General features: G+C 36.0%; 1 protein-coding gene across 1 annotated transcript; it reads right to left on the bottom strand.

Moving 5' to 3' along the window:
- Positions 1 to 3,838: 3,838 nt before the first annotated feature.
- Positions 3,839 to 19,399, bottom strand: LOC129005138 (prolow-density lipoprotein receptor-related protein 1-like). Its single transcript, XM_054433955.1, has 8 exons — positions 19,320 to 19,399; positions 16,313 to 16,472; positions 15,106 to 15,248; positions 11,127 to 11,301; positions 7,573 to 7,800; positions 5,067 to 5,439; positions 4,176 to 4,373; positions 3,839 to 3,856 (listed from the first exon to the last, which is right to left on the bottom strand). The coding sequence occupies exons 1-8, from the start codon at positions 19,393 to 19,395 to the stop codon at positions 3,839 to 3,841; spliced, it is 1,371 nt and encodes a 456-aa protein (XP_054289930.1). The 5' UTR covers positions 19,396 to 19,399.

Consider the following 19,399-nt stretch of genomic DNA (forward strand, 5'->3'; position numbering starts at 1 on the left):
TACAGCTGATCGTGATTTATATCAAGCCAGTATGCAATGTTAACATTTGGATTACTTATTTGCCAGTCAATTCTGAAATGTACTATATAAAACCAGGGATAACGTTACCTATAATAATCAAGACTTTTTAGTTACGTTATAGAATGTGAAAATAAATTATATTACTGTGAACTTTTTCAAACTTGTGTATTTTTAACGTAGGCTATAACATGAAATAACCACATTGACTAATTAATTAACGATTCAAGATTAAATAAAAACTTCTGCTTTGTTTTTATTTCAAGACATATGTTATAGATTTATTCTACACTTTCTTTATTTTAAATTTGAGATTTATTGTAGTGTTTAATCAATATTTAGTATGAAGTGGAATAACCTCAACGGCTACTCTTAGAAAATAACCTAGGAATACAGATGGAATGGGTTCGTACAGGAAATATATATTTGTTATTTAAGTAAGTACTATGACAAGTTCCAATGGGAGGAAAAACAATATTGTTTAGAGATTTTAAACAGGCACTCTCTGTTGCTCGCAAAAGAGTTAAGAATCAGCCGATGATTAGGCCTAATTTGATAGAATATGTAACGTCAATATATCGCACCTTTAAGAGGAATACCACCACATACACTTACACTAATTGTAGTTTTTTTATGTTGATCAGAAAGAAAATCTAACGTTAAGTTTGGTCAATGGGATGCCTTTACTTTACACTAATGTTGTTAAACCTTAACAAAAGGAGTATAAACTTAGAAATATAAACTGGGTAGGGGTGCTAATTTAGCGGGTTTGGCCAAGAACTAAGCTTACCTCAACACACCTTTATCTGCCTTTTCATATTTGACGAAGACAATTTCCAAAATTCAAATCAGGGAAGTCTTTTTTTACCACAATTAACCACGAGACCAAGCTACCTTAATAAACCGGTATTTATTCACAAACTATTATATGTTTGCTGTCTTTAGCAGAGTTAAACCTATGTAGTGATTCAAATGATTTATTGAAAATAACATCAACAAAGACAAACAACATACTCTTTTTTTACACAAAAGATATTGCGTACAGGGATTCTGACACATAGATAATATATATATTTTTTTAAGTTTGTTTAAATATTAGAATAATTTGTTTTATATTATTGAGCTTTTTAGGGACTTATGTCCCTACAAGCCACTAGTTTTAAATATTTCTGTCAATTATTATAATTTTTGAATTTAACCAGTCTGTCATAAATCAGTAGATATTTAAAATTGTTTAAAAAATCAGGTTAAAATGTGGAACGTGCATTTCCCGTTATGTATGAGAAGGGAAATCCCGTCTCAAACTAAAAATCCAATCTCGTCCATCCCTATGGATTAGTAATATAAAATCAAACATATAAACCTCTTTGTGGGACACCCTGAATATGGAATAAACAGAAAGATTATGCTTGCACCAACTTTAACTTAGAAACAATCACATTATCAGTTAACAATCCAAAGGGAATGGAATAAACAGATCAGAGGGAAAAGTACTAAACGCAGTTGTTCTGAAACAAAATTTATTTTACCTGTTTTACTTAATAGAAAAATTACTTGTATTTCAAATGTGGATTTAACATCAATTCATCATCATTTCTTACCATAGTCTTTATAATGGCTTGGTGATAAGATACAAATTAATTAATAATATTATAACTGTGTGGAATAGATTATAAGTGAAATAATACCGGGTGTCCGAAAAAGAACTGAAACATTTTAAAGGCAAATACTGATAGCAAATAAGAGACTAAAACTTGCAAAACTAGCAAAACTTGAGAAATTAAGCTTTAAATGCATATATAAAACATATGACATAGTCTCTTATTTGGTGTCAGTATTTGCCTTTAAAATGTTTCAGTTCTTTTTAGGACACCCGGTATTTATGAAAGGAAGTAAAAAGATAACCCACTAACTCACTAACTCAATAGACTCAGAGTGAGTTTTGTGAATTACATAAGTCTTTAATGCATTGTTTGTTCTTTGTGTACGGACAGTAAGTAGAATTAGTAAAGCTACCATTAGGATGAGAATAAAGAGTATGACTGTCAATATAAATATGAGAAGGTGATGATGATTAGACTGCATATACATGGCTGGAATTGGAATGGTTGTGGATGTGATTACGGTTGGAGTTGGAATGGTTGTGGGTGTAATTTCCGTTGGAGTTGGAACGATTGTTGATGTGGTTTTGTTAAATAAAACATCAGAAATCCCTGTCCAAAATGAATGATCGGAAAATCCTTCCTCAGTATCTGTTACAGAAACATCAGTAGAGCTGAATACAGACATCATTTCAGAAGTTGACGTTTCTGACATCGAATCTGTTGTTGGCGCAGAAGTGGTTACAATAGCTAGAAAACAAAAAATATTATTATACTGCTAGAAACAATTTGGTTGAAGCAATACAAACTACTACTGATTGTATGCAAATAACAACAGTTAAAAATATGTGTGCAAATAGTAGTCAACTATAGAGTAAGTTTGCAAATTCCAAGGTTTTCCAAACTGAGTTTAGTGTTTTAGGTTAAGAATATATGGTGTGATTCCAGCTTTTGATTAATTTGATATTTTCTCAGTTTGGTACCGTACTGGTATTGTGTTTGACAACATAGAATGGAATCATCAGTTAATCTTCTATTACTAAAATAACTTCAGATGACTGTTTGGTATGAGTTAGCAAAATGACTAAAAGCAGCTGTGTATAGCTGTAATGTCCTACTATTTATCACCCTGAGTTTTGTGAGGTGCAGAAGCAGAACACGGCAATACTTATACTTATACTTTTCTTTGAAATCCAAGTCAGCTTTCCTCTGATCATTTATTTAAATTATTGATTACAAACAGTACCTGGTAATGGTACAGTTTTCATAGAGCGGATCAACTACAATTCTACCAGCAGACTGGTAACAACTCTGCAGCTACCTGTACAAGTTGTTCCTTCACCAGCTATAGTCATGTTTGACAGACAAAATTATTACATTCTACCAGTAGACTGGTTACAACTCTGCAGCTACCTGTACATGTTGTTCTGTTCTCAGCTATGATCATGATTGACGGATAACTACATTCTACCACCAGACTGGTTACAACTCTGGATTTACCACTACAAGCAAGAGGTGACCGCAGAGGATTTAAAAAAAACTTTTTTAAGAACAAAACATTTTTTTTGGAACAACAAATTAAAATCTTTTTTTCTATCAGTTTGCCACTACTGCAGGTGTCGAAAATGATGTCCCCGTGATTGCGGCCCGTGGGAGATGTACACGATTTAGCCACAGTCGCGGGTGTTGGTGACCGTATTCCCTTGATTAGGGTAATTGTTCACGATTTCTCCTTGGTCGTGGTAGACAATGATGATTGATATGTGATTGTGGTCCACAGGAAATGTTCACGATTCCACTGCGGTCGCGAGTGTCTATGATGGCATTGCCTTGATTTACGGGAGATGTCTACGATTTCATCCGTGATCGCGGCTGACAATGATTATATACCCTTGTTCATAGGAGATTTTCCCGATTTTACTGCTACTGCAGGGCATTTCCACCACAGAGGTGGGGCCACTTAAGTAATTTGGCCTAGGGAGGGCCGCAAGTACCTTAAATCTGGTACTGTGTTTAACAGATAATTATACATTCTAGCAGACTCGTTACAACTCTTCATCTACCTGTACAAGTTGTTCCATCCCCAGCTAGAGTCATGTTTGACGGACAACTACATTCTACCAGTAGACTGGTTACAACTCTGCAGCTACCTGTACAAGTTGTTCCATCCCCAGCTAGAGTCATGTTTGACGGACAACTACATTCTACCAGTAGACTGGTTACAACTCTGCAGCTACCTGTACAAGTTGTTCCATCCCCAGCTAGAGTCATGTTTGACGGACAACTACATTCTACCAGCAGACTGGTTACAACTCTGCAGCTACCTGTACAAGTTGTTCCATCCCCAGCTAGAGTCATGTTTGACGGACAACTACATTCTACCAGCAGACTGGTTACAACTCTGCAGCTACCTGTACAAGTTGTTCCATCCCCAGCTAGAGTCATGTTTGACGGACAACTACATTCTACCAGCAGACTGGTTACAACTCTGCAGCTACCTGTACAAGTTGTTCCATCCCCAGCTAGAGTCATGTTTGACGGACAACTACATTCTACCAGTAGACTGGTTACAACTCTGCAGCTACCTGTACAAGTTGTTCCATCCCCAGCTAGAGTCATGTTTGACGGACAACTACATTCTACCAGTAGACTGGTTACAACTCTGCAGCTGTGAGAACATTTCAGCTGCCGACAAGAGTATTCTGTTCCTGCACTGTGAGCTTCTTGTGAAAATATTTTCAAGTCATTGATTTCCTGAAATAAAGAATATTCTTTTATTTTATAGAATCGGTTTTTTTTACTTTTAACTAATCAATATTCCATAGAGGAATTATTTTCCCTTTTCAATTTCTCGTTACTTCTTCCAAAGTTGGGTCTCTTTTGACCTGAGATCAAATTCCATGAGCATTAAATACAAAATTTTTCAAGTTTAATATATGTTGCAATTAATGGCAAACTGTGGACACAATACTATGAAAAAACTTCCATTTCCAATGTATCTTTTAAATCATTGCAACCAAATAGCAAATTACTACAATCAATTTGTAAAAGAATGCTTGTCCACCTGTATTCTCAGGGAGTTAGTAAACAATAAAATTTCCTCATTAGATATCAGAGTAATTCAGATGATTTAGAAACAATAAGATACCAACTTATTCTATCGTTAGCCGACATTAAAATATGTATCCAAATGCTGTATTACAATAGGATGAGAAGTCTACTCGGAGCTTACAAAGTTAATACTGAAGCTTGGTATCAATCCATGCTCCAACACATTCTATTTGTACCAGGGGTCAACTTTGTTTGGATAATTTAATATGGTTTTTACTCACTGGCTACTTAACTTTTATGTTTTTATGTAGGCCTATATTTGACATTTTTAGTGAAAACCGCTTTATTAGTGTGATTTGGTTATTTATTCCAATACAGATATTACAAAAACATTACCTGAGTATCAGTAAAGATTGCAGCCAATTTGTCTATTCCACCTTTGGGTGACACGTGTCCTTTGTAAATTGTATAATTTTCATTTTCTTGGTTGCTCCATACAATCAACCCATTGACAGTGCTTAATCCGCGTGGCTTGGCAAGTTCTGGTCCACTGTATAGAACTTTGAAGGTCGAGAAGTCGTAATTACAACTAACTAAGAAATTGTTTACGTCATTTTCGGTGAATGAACCAATCACATATATAGTTTCCTGTTGAACATCCACACTCAGTTCCTCAACAGTTGTGAAGTGGTATTTAGACAACACATTCAACGGACATTCTTTCCAGCATGTTCCAAGTTGACCTTCATGTATTAAAAAAATTTGAAACCTGAAAATTACATTGAAAGTTTACCGATTAATGTTGTTTTGCTTTAGTTGTTTGGATTAGAACTACTGTAGAACAGTTTTCAAATTATTTATTAGTATTTTAAAATAATTAAATTGATTATTCTAGATGTAGACTATAAGGCCTCTGGTAAGATACGAGTGGCGAGTGGTGAGCGGCAAGCGGCGAGCGGTAACCTGAGCGGTGTGGTGGTGGCTACGATCACAGAAAACGTACTACTATACCCAGAATGCCAACCGCATGGTAAAAAGCATTAAGCGGTTTGAGAGAGTTTTGCCTGTCAATCCGTAGGCAGCGCCACCAGCGTTGCCATGCAATAGCGTAGCAACGCTGGTGGCGCTGCCTACGGATTGACAGGCAAAGCTCTCTCAAACCGCTTAATGCTTTTTACCATGCGGTTGGCATTCTGGGTTATAGTAGTACGTTTTCTGTGCTACGATACAAGCGGCACATTTATAATGCTCATAAAATTTCCCCAGTTTTATGAGTCAGTTTAGTCGAAAATGGTAAACTATGCTTACCTGCAAGACGCATTGCAACAATTGTTGCTATCTGACAATTGTTTGCCTTTAAAGAAAAACTTAGAATTTAGAAAAACCTTAATCCTAACTTGGTCCCATACTTTTCTGGTGACTGAAGTGTTTTAAAACTTCCGTGCTGGTCATTCCACAAAAATTCCCTGGACTGCACGTTACGTATCAACCCATATCGCATGTTTGGAGCTGTTTCCCTGTCATTTTAGGCCGAACTGAAGCATGACTCACCTGAGCAGTGAGCGGCGTTTTCGCGAAAATCGGTTTTGACTTGTAACCATGAGCGGCACTGAGCGGTGCTGCTTATACCGCCGCTCGCCGCTTAGACGTATCGTGGCTACCCTCAACAAATTTACACGCAACTAAATGAGACCCGATGTCAGAGCTCATGCCGCTTGCCGCTCGTATCGTACCTGGGGCCTAAGGCTGCAGAACTCATTTGTTTTCTAGAACATATGCTACATTCATAGAACTGTATAGTGTACTGATGAAAGTATTTTTCACCCCAAAGTTTCTAGATTAGTGTAAAATTCGGGGACCTGAGCGATTTTGCACAAATATTATACTTTATTTGTTTCTTCATAAAAACAAATTGATTCAGTTTATAAACCACTGCCTGTGGCCCTGAGGAAAATTCAATGCAAACCAATTGGCTCTCCTAGAAATCCTAGAGAGGATCATTGCCTTTTATGACCACAAATTTTACTGTACCACTTTAATTTTCTAATAGATATATTTTCTGTCCTGATATCCACCTAGATATAGGTACAGAGTGTCTATTTTCACCCTAGATATACAGGGTGTTTGTAAAAAACTTTACAACTTTACCATCCTCCCATCCTTCTCCAGTGAAACATAACAGTTTTCTAAAAACACCTTATGAAAGAGTGCTAACATGGTTAAATCTGTAGCAGTTTTTTCAGCAGATTGGCTTATGTTTTTGCTTGGTAAACAATTACTGTAAAAATAATTTATGAATCTCGTTAGAATCTCAATGGAAACTCGTATTGAAGTGCAGTGTTTGGAGTCATTGAAACCAAGTCCAAGTTTGTCTGACCTGACCGTGCTATTTTTTGTGTGGAGCTTTGTTGAGGTTGACCTCTATGAACACCAAAGAAGAACTCAAAGAAAGAACCAGGAGAGCATCTGCTGAATTATTTTATTTTATTTTAGGTTGTGTTTGGTCCAAACTGAAGCTTTAGACTTGTTTTTCTACACTAGTTTGGCTTTTTTAATCGAAGTCTAAGTTAGTTACTGTAAGTCTAAACGATTTTAAGGGAAGCTGTCCAATCCTATTTAAGATCTGTGGATGTGCGGGGAATTGAACCCGTTCCTCCCACACCTGTCTGAAAGTCTGGAACGCTAACATCTAGGCTATTGCAACACATACAACACTTGATTGTTTGCGTGCAAATAATGGAAAACCGATTTATTATGTACCACAAACTGAAATGATTTCCTAGACTTTGATTTTGATTTCATAACTTAAAGTGGAAAAACAAAGGTTTTATTGTTATTTGAAGTTGTACAGTTTTTTATAAACACCCTTTATACTTATCAAGCCCAATATGAATCTACTCACCTTAACAACGGTTCAAAATAATAGTGAGTAAGGTCACGAGCATTAGAGAGTCTTGTTTGCTTATCAGACCCATCAAGGTTACATTCCGAAGCTTTTAATTCACTTTCACAAGACCATCTGAGTGTGTTGCCCATCCAATTAAATGTTAGATCAGTGACATTATCACATTCTGTTTCAACTACTGTGATTGCATGAATGTATGTCATTGATGAAGGTATATAGGTTGACCTGTAAATTTAACTTGTGATTAATCCACAAAATATATTCATACAATTCAGTGACATATAAAGCATTGAGTCTAAAACTTGCTCCTAGCTCAGAGGCTCCTTCTTATGTCTTTGATAAGAGCGAAAAATTTGCATTTATTTTATTAAAAAGGGATGTTCTCATTTCTGTTAGTAAATGAGGTTAAGAACAGAAAGGGGGACTGATCGAACCGCTAAACATAAGTTAAGACTTATACATCTAATCTTATGTTCGCTTATAAAGGAAATTAAAGAAAACCCCTTGCAAACAACCAAGACTATAATTGCTGGTCATCCTAAATATACTGTTATAACTATTAAGATTAATATTATTTTATGATCAGTAATTTAAACCCACATCAAAAATATAGTCAAAGATCAAAAATAATTTATTCCAAAAAAATTATAATGTTACAAAAATTGTAATATACAGGGTGTTTATAAAAAAACTTTACAACTTTAACATTCTCCCATTCATGATCCATGGGACATAAACGTTTCCTATTGACACCACATGAAAGGGCTGCTCAAAAAGTTTTAATCAGCTGGCAGTTCAATCAGCTGATGGCCTTACATTGTTGTTTGGTAAACAAAAACAAATAATTGAAAAGTCTCATTAGCATCGCAATGGAAGCACGAATCAAAGCGCAGTGTGTGGAGTGGTTCATTGAAACGAAATCTGATGTTGTTGTTCAACGGAGATTTCGGACAAGATATAATAGGAATCCTCCTTCAAGACCCACTGGAAGAGACTGGAAGAGGTTTGTTCGGGATTGTTTGGATCAAAAATTCCCAAATCGTTGGATTGGCCGTGGTGAGCCAACACCTTGGCCTCCTAGGTCACCAGATATAACTCCATGTGACTTTTTTGTTTGGGGTTTTGTTAAGAATCGTGTCTACGCTATTAAAGTGGACAACAAAGAAGAACTAAGAGAAAGGATCAGGAGAGCGTTTGATGAAATAGATCATTCAATTTTGCGTCGTGTTTGGTCAGAACTGGAATGTCGACTTGATTTTTTGCGAGCAAACAACGGGAAACACATTGAAGTTAGGTAAACTTCTTATCATGTAAATAAAACTTGAGAAAATTTCCTAAATTTTAATTTTTGTTTCATAGCTGTAAGTGAAAAAATAAAGGTTTTATGATTGTTTAAAGTTGTAAAGTTTTTTTATAAACACCCTGTACATACGGATGGTCCCCACATAGGCAAAGCCTGTACATGGAAAACGAGTTGTATCAGTCCATTACTACAGAATCTTTGAAGTCCATTCAACTTTGGTAATCTATGTTAAAATCTATTTTCTAGGTATTAGACAGCATAAGCTGTGACAAGCATAGGTAGTGAAAATGTTATCTATATAATTAATACGCTACATGAAACTTTGTCAGTTGAACTCCTCCGCCATTTCTTAACCGATTTTATCCATTGACGTCTCATTGGAAAGAGCGTGTTGGGTAGATTTGCAAGCTGGGCATACATTTTTGAAAAAGTCCCTTGGGCTCTGCCCTAGTGGCTTTGAAAGTTTCCATGTTATCCTTAAGAAGAACATAATTGTTTACATTTTGATCAGCTGTATAATTTTATTGCTGTTATTTATTTCTCAATTCAACAAAACGCATTGGGTGCATTTTCTGATTAGGTATTTACTCAGGTAAAAACTCAATCAATTTGTTTTTATGAAGAAACAAATAAAATATAATATTTGTGCGAAATCGCTCAGGTCCCCGAATTTCACACTAATCTAGACACTTTGGGGTGAAAAATACTTTCATCAGTACACTATACAGTTTTATGAATGTAGCATGTTCTAGGAAACAAATGATCTAGATCTAGATGAAATCTAGATTAATTAGTTTAATTATTTTTAAATACTAATAATTTGAAAATGTTGGTTCTACAGTAGTTTTAATCCAAACAACTAAAGCTATTCAACATTATTCGGTAAACTTTCAATGTAATTTCCAGGTTTCAAATTTTTGTAATACGTGGAGGTCAACTTGGAAAATGCTGGAAAGAATGTACGTTGGATGTCTTGTCTAAATACCACTTCACAACTGTTGTGGAACTGAGTGTGGATGTTCAACAGGAAACTATTTATGTGATTGGTTCATTCAAACAAAAATTACGTAAACAATTTCTTAGTTAGTTGTAATTACGATTTCTCAACCTTCAAAGTTCTATACAGTGGACCAGAACTTGCCAAGCCACGCGGATTAAGCACTGTCAATGGGTTGATTGTATGGAGCAACCAAGAAAATAAAAATTATACAATTTACAAATCAGCTGATTTTATTTTGTCTGAAGATGTTATTGTTTATTCAATGTAGTCAGTACCTCTAACCTTATACAGTGATAGTACACTTTAAAAGTATGTGTAAAAAGAGAGGAACTGACTACATTGAATAAACAATAACATCTTCAGACAAAATAAAATCAGCTGATTAGTTTGTAAACAAGTATGTTTAATTTAACCACAGCTGATTTAAACAATTAGGGTGTTTAGTGTGAATTTTAAAAACAGTAAATAGGTGTGCAATTTTTAAGCCATCCTAATGATTGATAATTGATAAAAAAAGACACTTTTGGGGTTATGTAATATTTTATTATTGTTTGAAATAATCTAAAATCGTTTAAAAATAACTTGCAAAGCGGACGCAGACAGTTGCATTGTTGTGGCAGACTTAGGCCGCATGCCTCGGCATGCACTACATCTAACCTCCAGCCGTCACGTATTACTAAAGCTGCCATAACTCAGTTAATATTCATCCAATCTTAAAGATTAAGGTGTCAATCGATTTGTAATTAAATTATCTTAAAAAAGTTATCCGTGTTAATTCTTTGTAAACTCAGAATTGTAATTTAAGAAACAAAATTTTAAATGGCCGCCATTTTGTTTTATGAATTTAAAAAATGTTCATAATTTTTTTTGTAGCTTTGTCTAGTTGTTATAAATGTGTTTGCAAAGTTTAAATTTTTTTATCTCTTACCATTTTTTAGAAAACAATTAATAAGTGAAAAAAACAAAATGGTGGCTGTGTGAGTAACTAAGGACTTCCGGTCAATTTAAATATGATATTTGGATTTGTTTCTTACCCAGGAACAATACCTAAAATATCCTACACGAATTCTGAAACACCCTGTATAATTAAATTATACAGCTGATCATAATGTAAACAAATAATATGTTCTTCATAAGGATAACATTGGAACTTTAAAAGACACTGGGGCATTAGCCCAAAGGGATTTTTACAAAGTTTTGTGTAGTGTACTAATAGATTTTAAATTTATGGCTTTCGTTTCTACTTACTTTAAGATATTGTTCTTAGACACAAAGTATATCTCTTGTTTTTTGTAATCATAATCGACAAGGCTGGTATTCATTTTAGTAAGCTGCCAAACGTTATTAGATTTTCCAGGACCTTCTTGAACAATCATCTTCAACCCATTTTCAGCTGCAACCACCAAAACTAGTGGTACAGTTTCTGTAAATATTTTTCGGTTAGTTACAATTTGAATTCCACGCAAAATAAGTGAAATATAAAATAGGTATATAACCACATCTCATGCATCATAGGTTCTAACATGGTGGAAGGAAAAAACATAGGTGTGCTATTCCCACATATTCTGACGTCACTCGGATTGCAAACAAAAGATCACCTGATTGTAACTGTCAAATTAATTTATGTATTTGTTTTGATTTGGTTGTTATTGTTTTTATTATTATAAAAACAATAACAATAATCAAATCAAAACAAATATCCTATACTCTAATACGAGCAAAGTTTGCTTGTATGTATGTATGTATGCTTGCACCAAGATCTCGAAGACGGCTCCGGCGATTTTCTTCAAATGTTGTATATAGTTTATTTCTGGCCTAAAAACGAGTTTACTGCAATTAGAACTGCCATCAAAAATCTAATTACGTAGAAAAATGAAATTGAAAATCACATTTTTTTAACATTAGTCTTATGGGTTGCTAGGTAACCATGTTGGCTGAATTAAATAACAAGGAAAAAGTAAACAAAAGACTTGTAGCTTGTAATTTGTCTATCCACAGTATACTAGCAAAACAAAATACAGTACAAAAGGAAAAACATCAGTTGTTACTATTGAGCAAAGATTATACTGAAGATTACTAGATTCTATAGTCAAGGGTAGCAGTGTGGAGTGTGGGATCTGTTTATGACGATTAGATTACGGTATCTGCAATCCTTAAATGCTATGGAAAGGGAGGAAAACAGGTCCACGACATAGGAAGTGGTGAAGGAAGTAGTAAAGGCGAGCAGTCTGGAGTGTGGGAACTGTTTATGACGATTAAATTAAGGTATCTGCAATCCTAAAATGTAATGGGAGGGAGGAAAACAGGTCCATGACGTAGGAAATGGGGAAGGAAGTTGTAAGGCTAGCAGTGCAGAGTGTGGAAACCGTCTGTGGCATTTATGTATCTGCAATTTTAAAATAGTATAAAGAAGGAGGGCAAACAGGTCTACGACATAGGGAGTGGTGAAGGAAGTAGCAAGGGTGAGCAGTCCGGAGTGTGGGAATTGTTAATAACGATTAAAACAAGTTATCTACAATCCTAAAATGCTATGGGAAGGGAGGGAATCAGGTCCGCGACGTAGGAAGTGGTGAAGGAAGTAGTAAAGGCGAGCAGTCTGGAGTGTGGAAACTGTTTAAGACGATTAGAATAAGGAATCTGCAATCCTAAAATCCTATGGGAAGGGATGGAAAGAGGTCCGCAACGTAAGAAGTGGTGAAGGAAGTAGTAAAGGCGAGCAGTCTGGAGTGTGAAAACTGTTTATGACGATTAGATTAAGGAATCTACAATCCTAAAATGCTATGGGAATGGAGGGAAACAGGTCCGCGACGTAGGAAGTGGTGAAGGAAGTAGTAAAGGCGAGCAGTCTGGAGTGTGAAAACTGTTTATGACGATTAGATTAAGGAATCTGCAATCCTAAAATGCTATGGGAAGGGAGGGAAACAGGTTCACGTCGTAGGAAGTGGTGAAGGAAGTAGTAAATGTGAGCAGTCCGGAGTGTGGGAACTGTTAATAACGATTAGATCAAGTTATCTACAATCCTAAAATGCAATGGGACGGGAGGGAATCATGTCCGCGACGTAGGAAGTGGTGAAGGAAGTAGAAAAGGCGAGCAGTCTGGAGTGTGGAAACTGTTTATGACGATTAGATTAAAGAATCAACAATCCTAAAATCCTATGGGAAGGGATGGAAAGAGGTCTGCGACATAGGAAGTGGTGAAGGAAGTAGTAAAGGTGAGCAGTCCGGAGTGTGGGAAATGTTTATGACGATTAGATTAAGGTATCTACAATCCTAAAATGCTATGGGAATGGAGGGAAACAGGTCCGCGACGTAGGAAGTGGTGAAGGAAGTAGTAAAGGCGAGCAGTCTGGAGTGTGAAAACTGTTTATGACGATTAGATTAAGGAATCTGCAATCCTAAAATGCTATGGGAAGGGAGGGAAACAGGTTCACGTCGTAGGAAGTGGTGAAGGAAGTAGTAAATGTGAGCAGTCCGGAGTGTGGGAACTGTTAATAACGATTAGATCAAGTTATCTACAATCCTAAAATGCAATGGGACGGGAGGGAATCATGTCCGCGACGTAGGAAGTGGTGAAGGAAGTAGAAAAGGCGAGCAGTCTGGAGTGTGGAAACTGTTTATGACGATTAGATTAAAGAATCAACAATCCTAAAATCCTATGGGAAGGGATGGAAAGAGGTCTGCGACATAGGAAGTGGTGAAGGAAGTAGTAAAGGTGAGCAGTCCGGAGTGTGGGAAATGTTTATGACGATTAGATTAAGGTATCTACAATCCTAAAATGCTATGGGAATGGAGGGAAACAGGTCTGCGACGTAGGAAGAGGTGAAGGAAGTAGTAAAGGCAAGCAGCCCGGAGTGTTGGAACTGTTAATGACGATTAGATTAGGGTATCTGCAATCCTAAAATGCCATTGGAAGGGGGAGAAACAGGTCCGCGACGTAGGAAGTGGTGAAGGAAGTAGTAAAGGCGAGCAGTCTGGAGCCTGGGAACTGTTTATGGGAACTACATTAAGGTATCTACAATCCTAAAATGCTACGAGAAGGGAGGAGAGGAAAACAGGTCCATGACGTAGGAAATGGTGTAGGAAGTAGTAATGCTAGCAGTGCAGAGTGTGGGAACTGTCTGTCGCATTTATGTACTGTATCTGCAATTCTAAAATGGTATAGGGAAGGAGGGCAAACAGGTCCACGACGTAGGGAGTGGTGAAGTAAGTAGTGAAGGTTAGCAGTGTGGAGATTGGGAGTGGATTAATGTATCTGCAATACTTTTCAGAGTAAAGTAATAATTTTCCCCGAGCAAAGCTCGGTCCCCAGGTACTACATACTAATTTGACAGTTACAATCAGGTAATCTTTTGTTTGCAATTTGAGTGACGTCAGAATATGTGGGAATAGCACACCTATGTTTTTTCCTTCCACCATGAGGTTCTAATAAAGTGACTCTTTTGACATCAGCTCAAGTTTTGAGAAAACAAGCAAGTTTTGAAGAAACATTTTTGGGCCATGTGGTGAACAGTGTGGTTACTAGTATTACGGTCCGCCACTAACTTGTCCATTGCTGTGTCCGATCAATGCTAGTGACCGCCTTGTGTTTAAACATTTTTTAAATAAAAAGATAAATTAAGAAGACTCCTGAAGGTGGCAAAATGCTTAGGACGACAAACATCTTACCCGCTCAAGAACACAGGCAACAACAACAAAGGTATACAAAAATAAAGGTATATAAAAAGCTTGGCTAATATAGCTTCCTTTGTTTTGTACAGAAGTGAAATAATTGATTCAAAATAAAGAGTGTTGTTGTAAAAGAGACTTTTTTAATACTTTTTTTAATAATTTTCTTTGAAATGGCGACCATACAAAGTAGGTATTTTAAGCCAAGTATGAATGGAGATGAGTGTATGATGAGTGGCGCGATCTTGTAGTCTTGTTAGTGACTAAGGCCGACATATTCCTTAGATACAGCTGTTAATTAATAGCCCATACAGCTAATGGCGACTAAGGGACCTACAGTTTATAGTGGAATCCGAACCACTTTTTTTCCTTGGTATATACGAATTGGTCTAATTATTAGGATAGTACTGCGGATAGTCGTAGTACTCACCCGTGCGGACGTTAATCCACACCAGGGAGTATCGCATCCAAAGTGCATACCTATAAATATCCACAATTCGTGATCTCCTAGTAGCTGGATTACAGGACGACGCCACCCGTCCCAGACTTCATTTACACATACCTTCAGGTAGGATTTGATATAGTGACAAGGTGTCATTTCCTCCACACCAACGAGTGTTGTCCTCTGTACAAGGATAGCAGAAGGAATTGTCCTCTACAGTCGAGTGCTTCCTTATGTCATTACCACAGAAACAAGTATTCTTTCTGGAACAAAATAATAAGGTAGGTTTAAGATTATTTTATTTTTAACAAATAACCATAAAAAATACTACCGTCGCAGCAAATCTGCAGACTGCAGCAAATCTGCAGACTGCAGCAAAAACAATTGTTATAATATTGAGAAATAAGATAAAATACAATATGTTATAGTACTCGTAGCACTCTTTATGTTAGAGGCTCTTCTAACTAAGAATATTATCCACGTTTGAAAGTTATTTTATCGTAGGACATAACTATAAATAATGGTCCTGGCTAATGAAACAGCTCTTAGTCTGTAACAAGGCTACATCTCACTCCATTACACACATCCTTCACTCATATTTGGATTAAAACACACACAAAATCACATGATCATGTGAAAGATGAGTGAAAGATATAATATATAACTCGAGTTATATATTTTATCTTTCACTCCTTTCACACTATAGTACAGTTTTCCCCGTCCAGTTATAAGCAAAGCCTTGCTGCTTTATGCTGTGTCGGTATTTTATTCACATTATACTGTTTTAACCGTACAATGAATGTGTGCGTATAATGAACTGTGTGTGGTGAATGTGTTAAAAAGTAACAATAAACATAAACAGTGTCCAATTATTGACAATCCAGGTTGTAAGCAATAAATAGTGCAACAGCTGATTGCAGCTTATATCTTTTTACAATAATAATGACAATATCAATAACAATACTGTATTGTTTAAAGACTGAATAAATGGCTAATCCATTGTACTGTACACTGTCTGGTACTGTACTGGCCACACCATGCTTTGGGTGATATTTTCCACGCACAACCATTTGAGGCCCCGTTCTACAGCGAAATGCAACTTTCACAAAATGCAATTTTGCAAAATGATTTTTATACAAACATATATATCCATGTACATGTTCAAAAGCCACATACTTTTAATGCATTTTAATTTTTTTACTGCATTTTCAAGAAAATAACACCACTATTAGTGTTTACAAATTACAGTACCTATTGTAGTTATGTATTGCAGATGACAAACATTTACTATACTCCACAGTTCCACATGTAAGATAAGATATACTACCTCGCCTGAACTCCTGCGTAAATTGTCACTTTGTGTACGCAGAGCTGCATACAAATCTCCCAAGTCACAGGTTTTATGACTGAGTTGTATTTACTGCGCAGGGAAAACGTTGAGGAAAAACATCCTGAGTGGGTGAAGTTCTGTGATCCAACGCATGAAACTGAAAAATATACAATAATTTTCCATGAACTGTCTCAGCAGTGATACAGTATTGAGAAATTAACATTTCCTGGTTTTCCATAATATTTCAAAACATTTTATTCCACACATTTAAATATTGGTAAATCTTACTCCTACGATAAGAAGTCAGCCAGTCAGATTTTATACTACAAAATTTAGTTTTTGGAAATTGTGAGTTGTTGAAATTGAAATCTTTCACCAGTTACTTCCGAAACAGTATATTGTAAAAGGGGTTTTCACCAAAACGTCATTTAAAATTTTAAAATTTATATTTTGCAGTTATTACATAAATTTTATGAAAGATTGTTTCCACTGTTGGCATTAAAGGGGATCTTTCCTTAATTTTACTCGTACTGTAAATGTAAAATAAATACCTCCATCACAGCAAAACTCCAGACTAAGCTTTGAAATCTAATTTAAATTTGTCAGATTGAATTTTCACTATAATATTTCCTTTTACAGGTCTGATTTATTCCCTATTCAAACAGCATCAGGTTTGATAGACAACAATACCTATGTACTTAAGGTAATCAGAAATCTAAATCCTTTATCACATGGACATTGAGAGCACTGGCCTAATAAAGTCTGTTATTACAAATACATACATAAAATCTGTATATGCGTTACAGTATGAGTTTACTCAGTTAAAAGAAAAATGAGAAGATGTAATAAACTGTGTTTTTTACTAAAATGTTCTTAGATTCACAGATTACACTAGTCCACCAGATACCTAACAACAAACAAAGTATAGTTCTAAAATTTTACTTAAGCTGTAACATACATAAGGTAGGATATAGCTTTATAAGCAGTTTTTGTTGAGTTGTGCCATTCACTAACCAACATAAGTAGACTTCTCATCCCACTGTACTATTTGAAGCTCGTTTTTTTTGGGTCTATGTCGGTGACACTGATCACTTGTGTCAACAAAATTTTATTTCTATTAATTTAGGGTTCATTGCATGATTTGTGCTTTACTGTTTGGTTATATACCGTAACTAGTGGACGATATTTTTTTCTTTTACTGTATTTGGTTTAACGAGACTTTAAATAAATAACTGAAACAAATTGTAAACAAAAACTCAATCCAAGCGGCACCGGACAGAACAAAAAATTGTCATCAGCTGATCCATAAGGATAGGTACAAATCTACTAAGGGAGTACGTTTTATCCATGGTTAAGCCATAAGTTTATATAAAGTGGACATCCCATCTACATGGACCAGCTACAGCCAACTTAATAAAAGAAAAAACAAAATCGAATGGGCCATTTACTTACTGTGTGTCACCGTCTTAAGTTATATTTAGTTTTAATTACTGTAATAGTTGATGTCAAATCTATTATATTATTAAAAAAATACAATCAAATTGTATGTAAATGGTTGTCATTAACAAAATAAAATTATAGGCATAAGGCACATCGAAACAAAGCTCAGAGTGTGTAGATTTGCCGAAAAGTATTGGTATGAACAAATTCTCTTAGGGCTCTGCTCCAGAGGCCGATTTCCAAAGGGCTACGCCTTACACGTTTTAGAAGTTAACGATATTCGATTAATTTAGTGAACAACAGCTAATCAATGCAATTGACATTAGTTGTTTGTTTACATATATTATTATTTACTTTTATGTTCTTAAAAGAGGTGCGGTAAATGAACACTGGATGCTATTTTTAGCTGTTTGATATAAGTGAGTGCTTTAGGGTGTTTAAAAGACGATGTATATTAGATAAACAATACATGTGTGTTGGTCGTCCAAGAGGCTGTCGCCGATCTGTAACAGGACTTCGTGAAAGAGGGCGACGAGTTCAGGTACAACCGTATGCCTACTCACCTCGGCCACTTCAATCACATGTATGAAGGTCCCGCTGCTTTTTTTTACATTCCTTCTGATGATAATTTCTCAAACTTGAGCCCTTTAAATGAAATATAAAATCAAAATTGATTTCATTAATTTAATGGTGGCTGCTATGTACACCCGGTGAATTCGAGGGTAGAACCTCTTGTACTAGATTAACTTAATAAGCAAGAAAGTATAAGGAAGTAAAGTATAAGACTTAATTACATGTACCACATACACCTGCTTCTTGGATCAAGAAAAATAATAGGTGGAATGTTAAAAAAATAACATAAGGCCACTCTGTACCGGTATCAGTTAAACCATTCATGAAATGTCTTTACATTCTTGTTAGTTGCGTCTCAAAAGCAAGTGTGACATTATTTAGTGATTGCACTATACGAACGGTGCATTTTTTTCAAAGTATTTAATTTCCTCTACAAAATTTGGCTAATGGCCAAAGAAAAATATGCAAGTCTCAATTAATTATAAACTCTTAACACGTTCGCTGCTACGGACGTTCCGGAACGTCAGCCGGGCCACGGCGCCAGGAGCTAAGAACGTTCCAGAACGTCACCGTTCATTGTTGTTTAACGTTGCTATGGATAAGCCAGCACGTCACAAGCGTTCTATATTTCTTTGCAGCTCGTGGGGACGTACTTTTCTGACAATAAAAAATATAGTTTCCCAAATCATTACCAGGGTCGTTTGGAACAGGGCTTTGTTTTACCTCTTTCCTGCTAGATAGCGACACTACTTTACCGACTGTAACCTGGGTAGTGCTGCTATCTATCAGAATCACTTAGTACTATATCCAAAGCCAGTTTTATTGCAGAACATTGCCATCCAGTATAACTACTGTTGTTTTTACTGTAATTCAGTGTATCGGTGGCAATGTCACGCAGCGGCCGAGCGTAGTTCAGCAACTGGCGCCGTCCCGGCATCTAGCGCTCAGCAGCGAACGTGTTAAATAGTAATTAATACATGAGAGAACATACCTGCTTTTGGCAATAGAATTAGCACAGATATTGCAAGAAGATACAGCATCATTATTGAATCCTTCTTTCCCTTCATGTGA

The sequence above is a fragment of the Macrosteles quadrilineatus genome, unplaced genomic scaffold, assembly GCF_028750875.1.
Source record: "Macrosteles quadrilineatus isolate MER2022 unplaced genomic scaffold, UCM_ALF_1.0 Scaffold_16__1_contigs__length_3527350, whole genome shotgun sequence".
Classification (NCBI taxonomy): Eukaryota; Metazoa; Arthropoda; class Insecta; order Hemiptera; family Cicadellidae; genus Macrosteles; species Macrosteles quadrilineatus.

Bases quoted from the DNA above. Each gene is read 5' to 3' on its own strand.
- LOC129005138 (XM_054433955.1), bottom strand. From the start codon at position 19,395: ATGAAGGGAAAGAAGGATTCAATAATGATGCTGTATCTTCTTGCAATA. The intron at 5,440-7,572 runs GTGAGTAGATTC...TGTAATTTTCAG, and splicing joins TATTTTGAACCGTTGTTAAG to GTTTCAAATTTTTTTAATAC. The intron at 4,374-5,066 runs GTAATGTTTTTG...TCTTTATTTCAG, and splicing joins CAATCTTTACTGATACTCAG to GAAATCAATGACTTGAAAAT.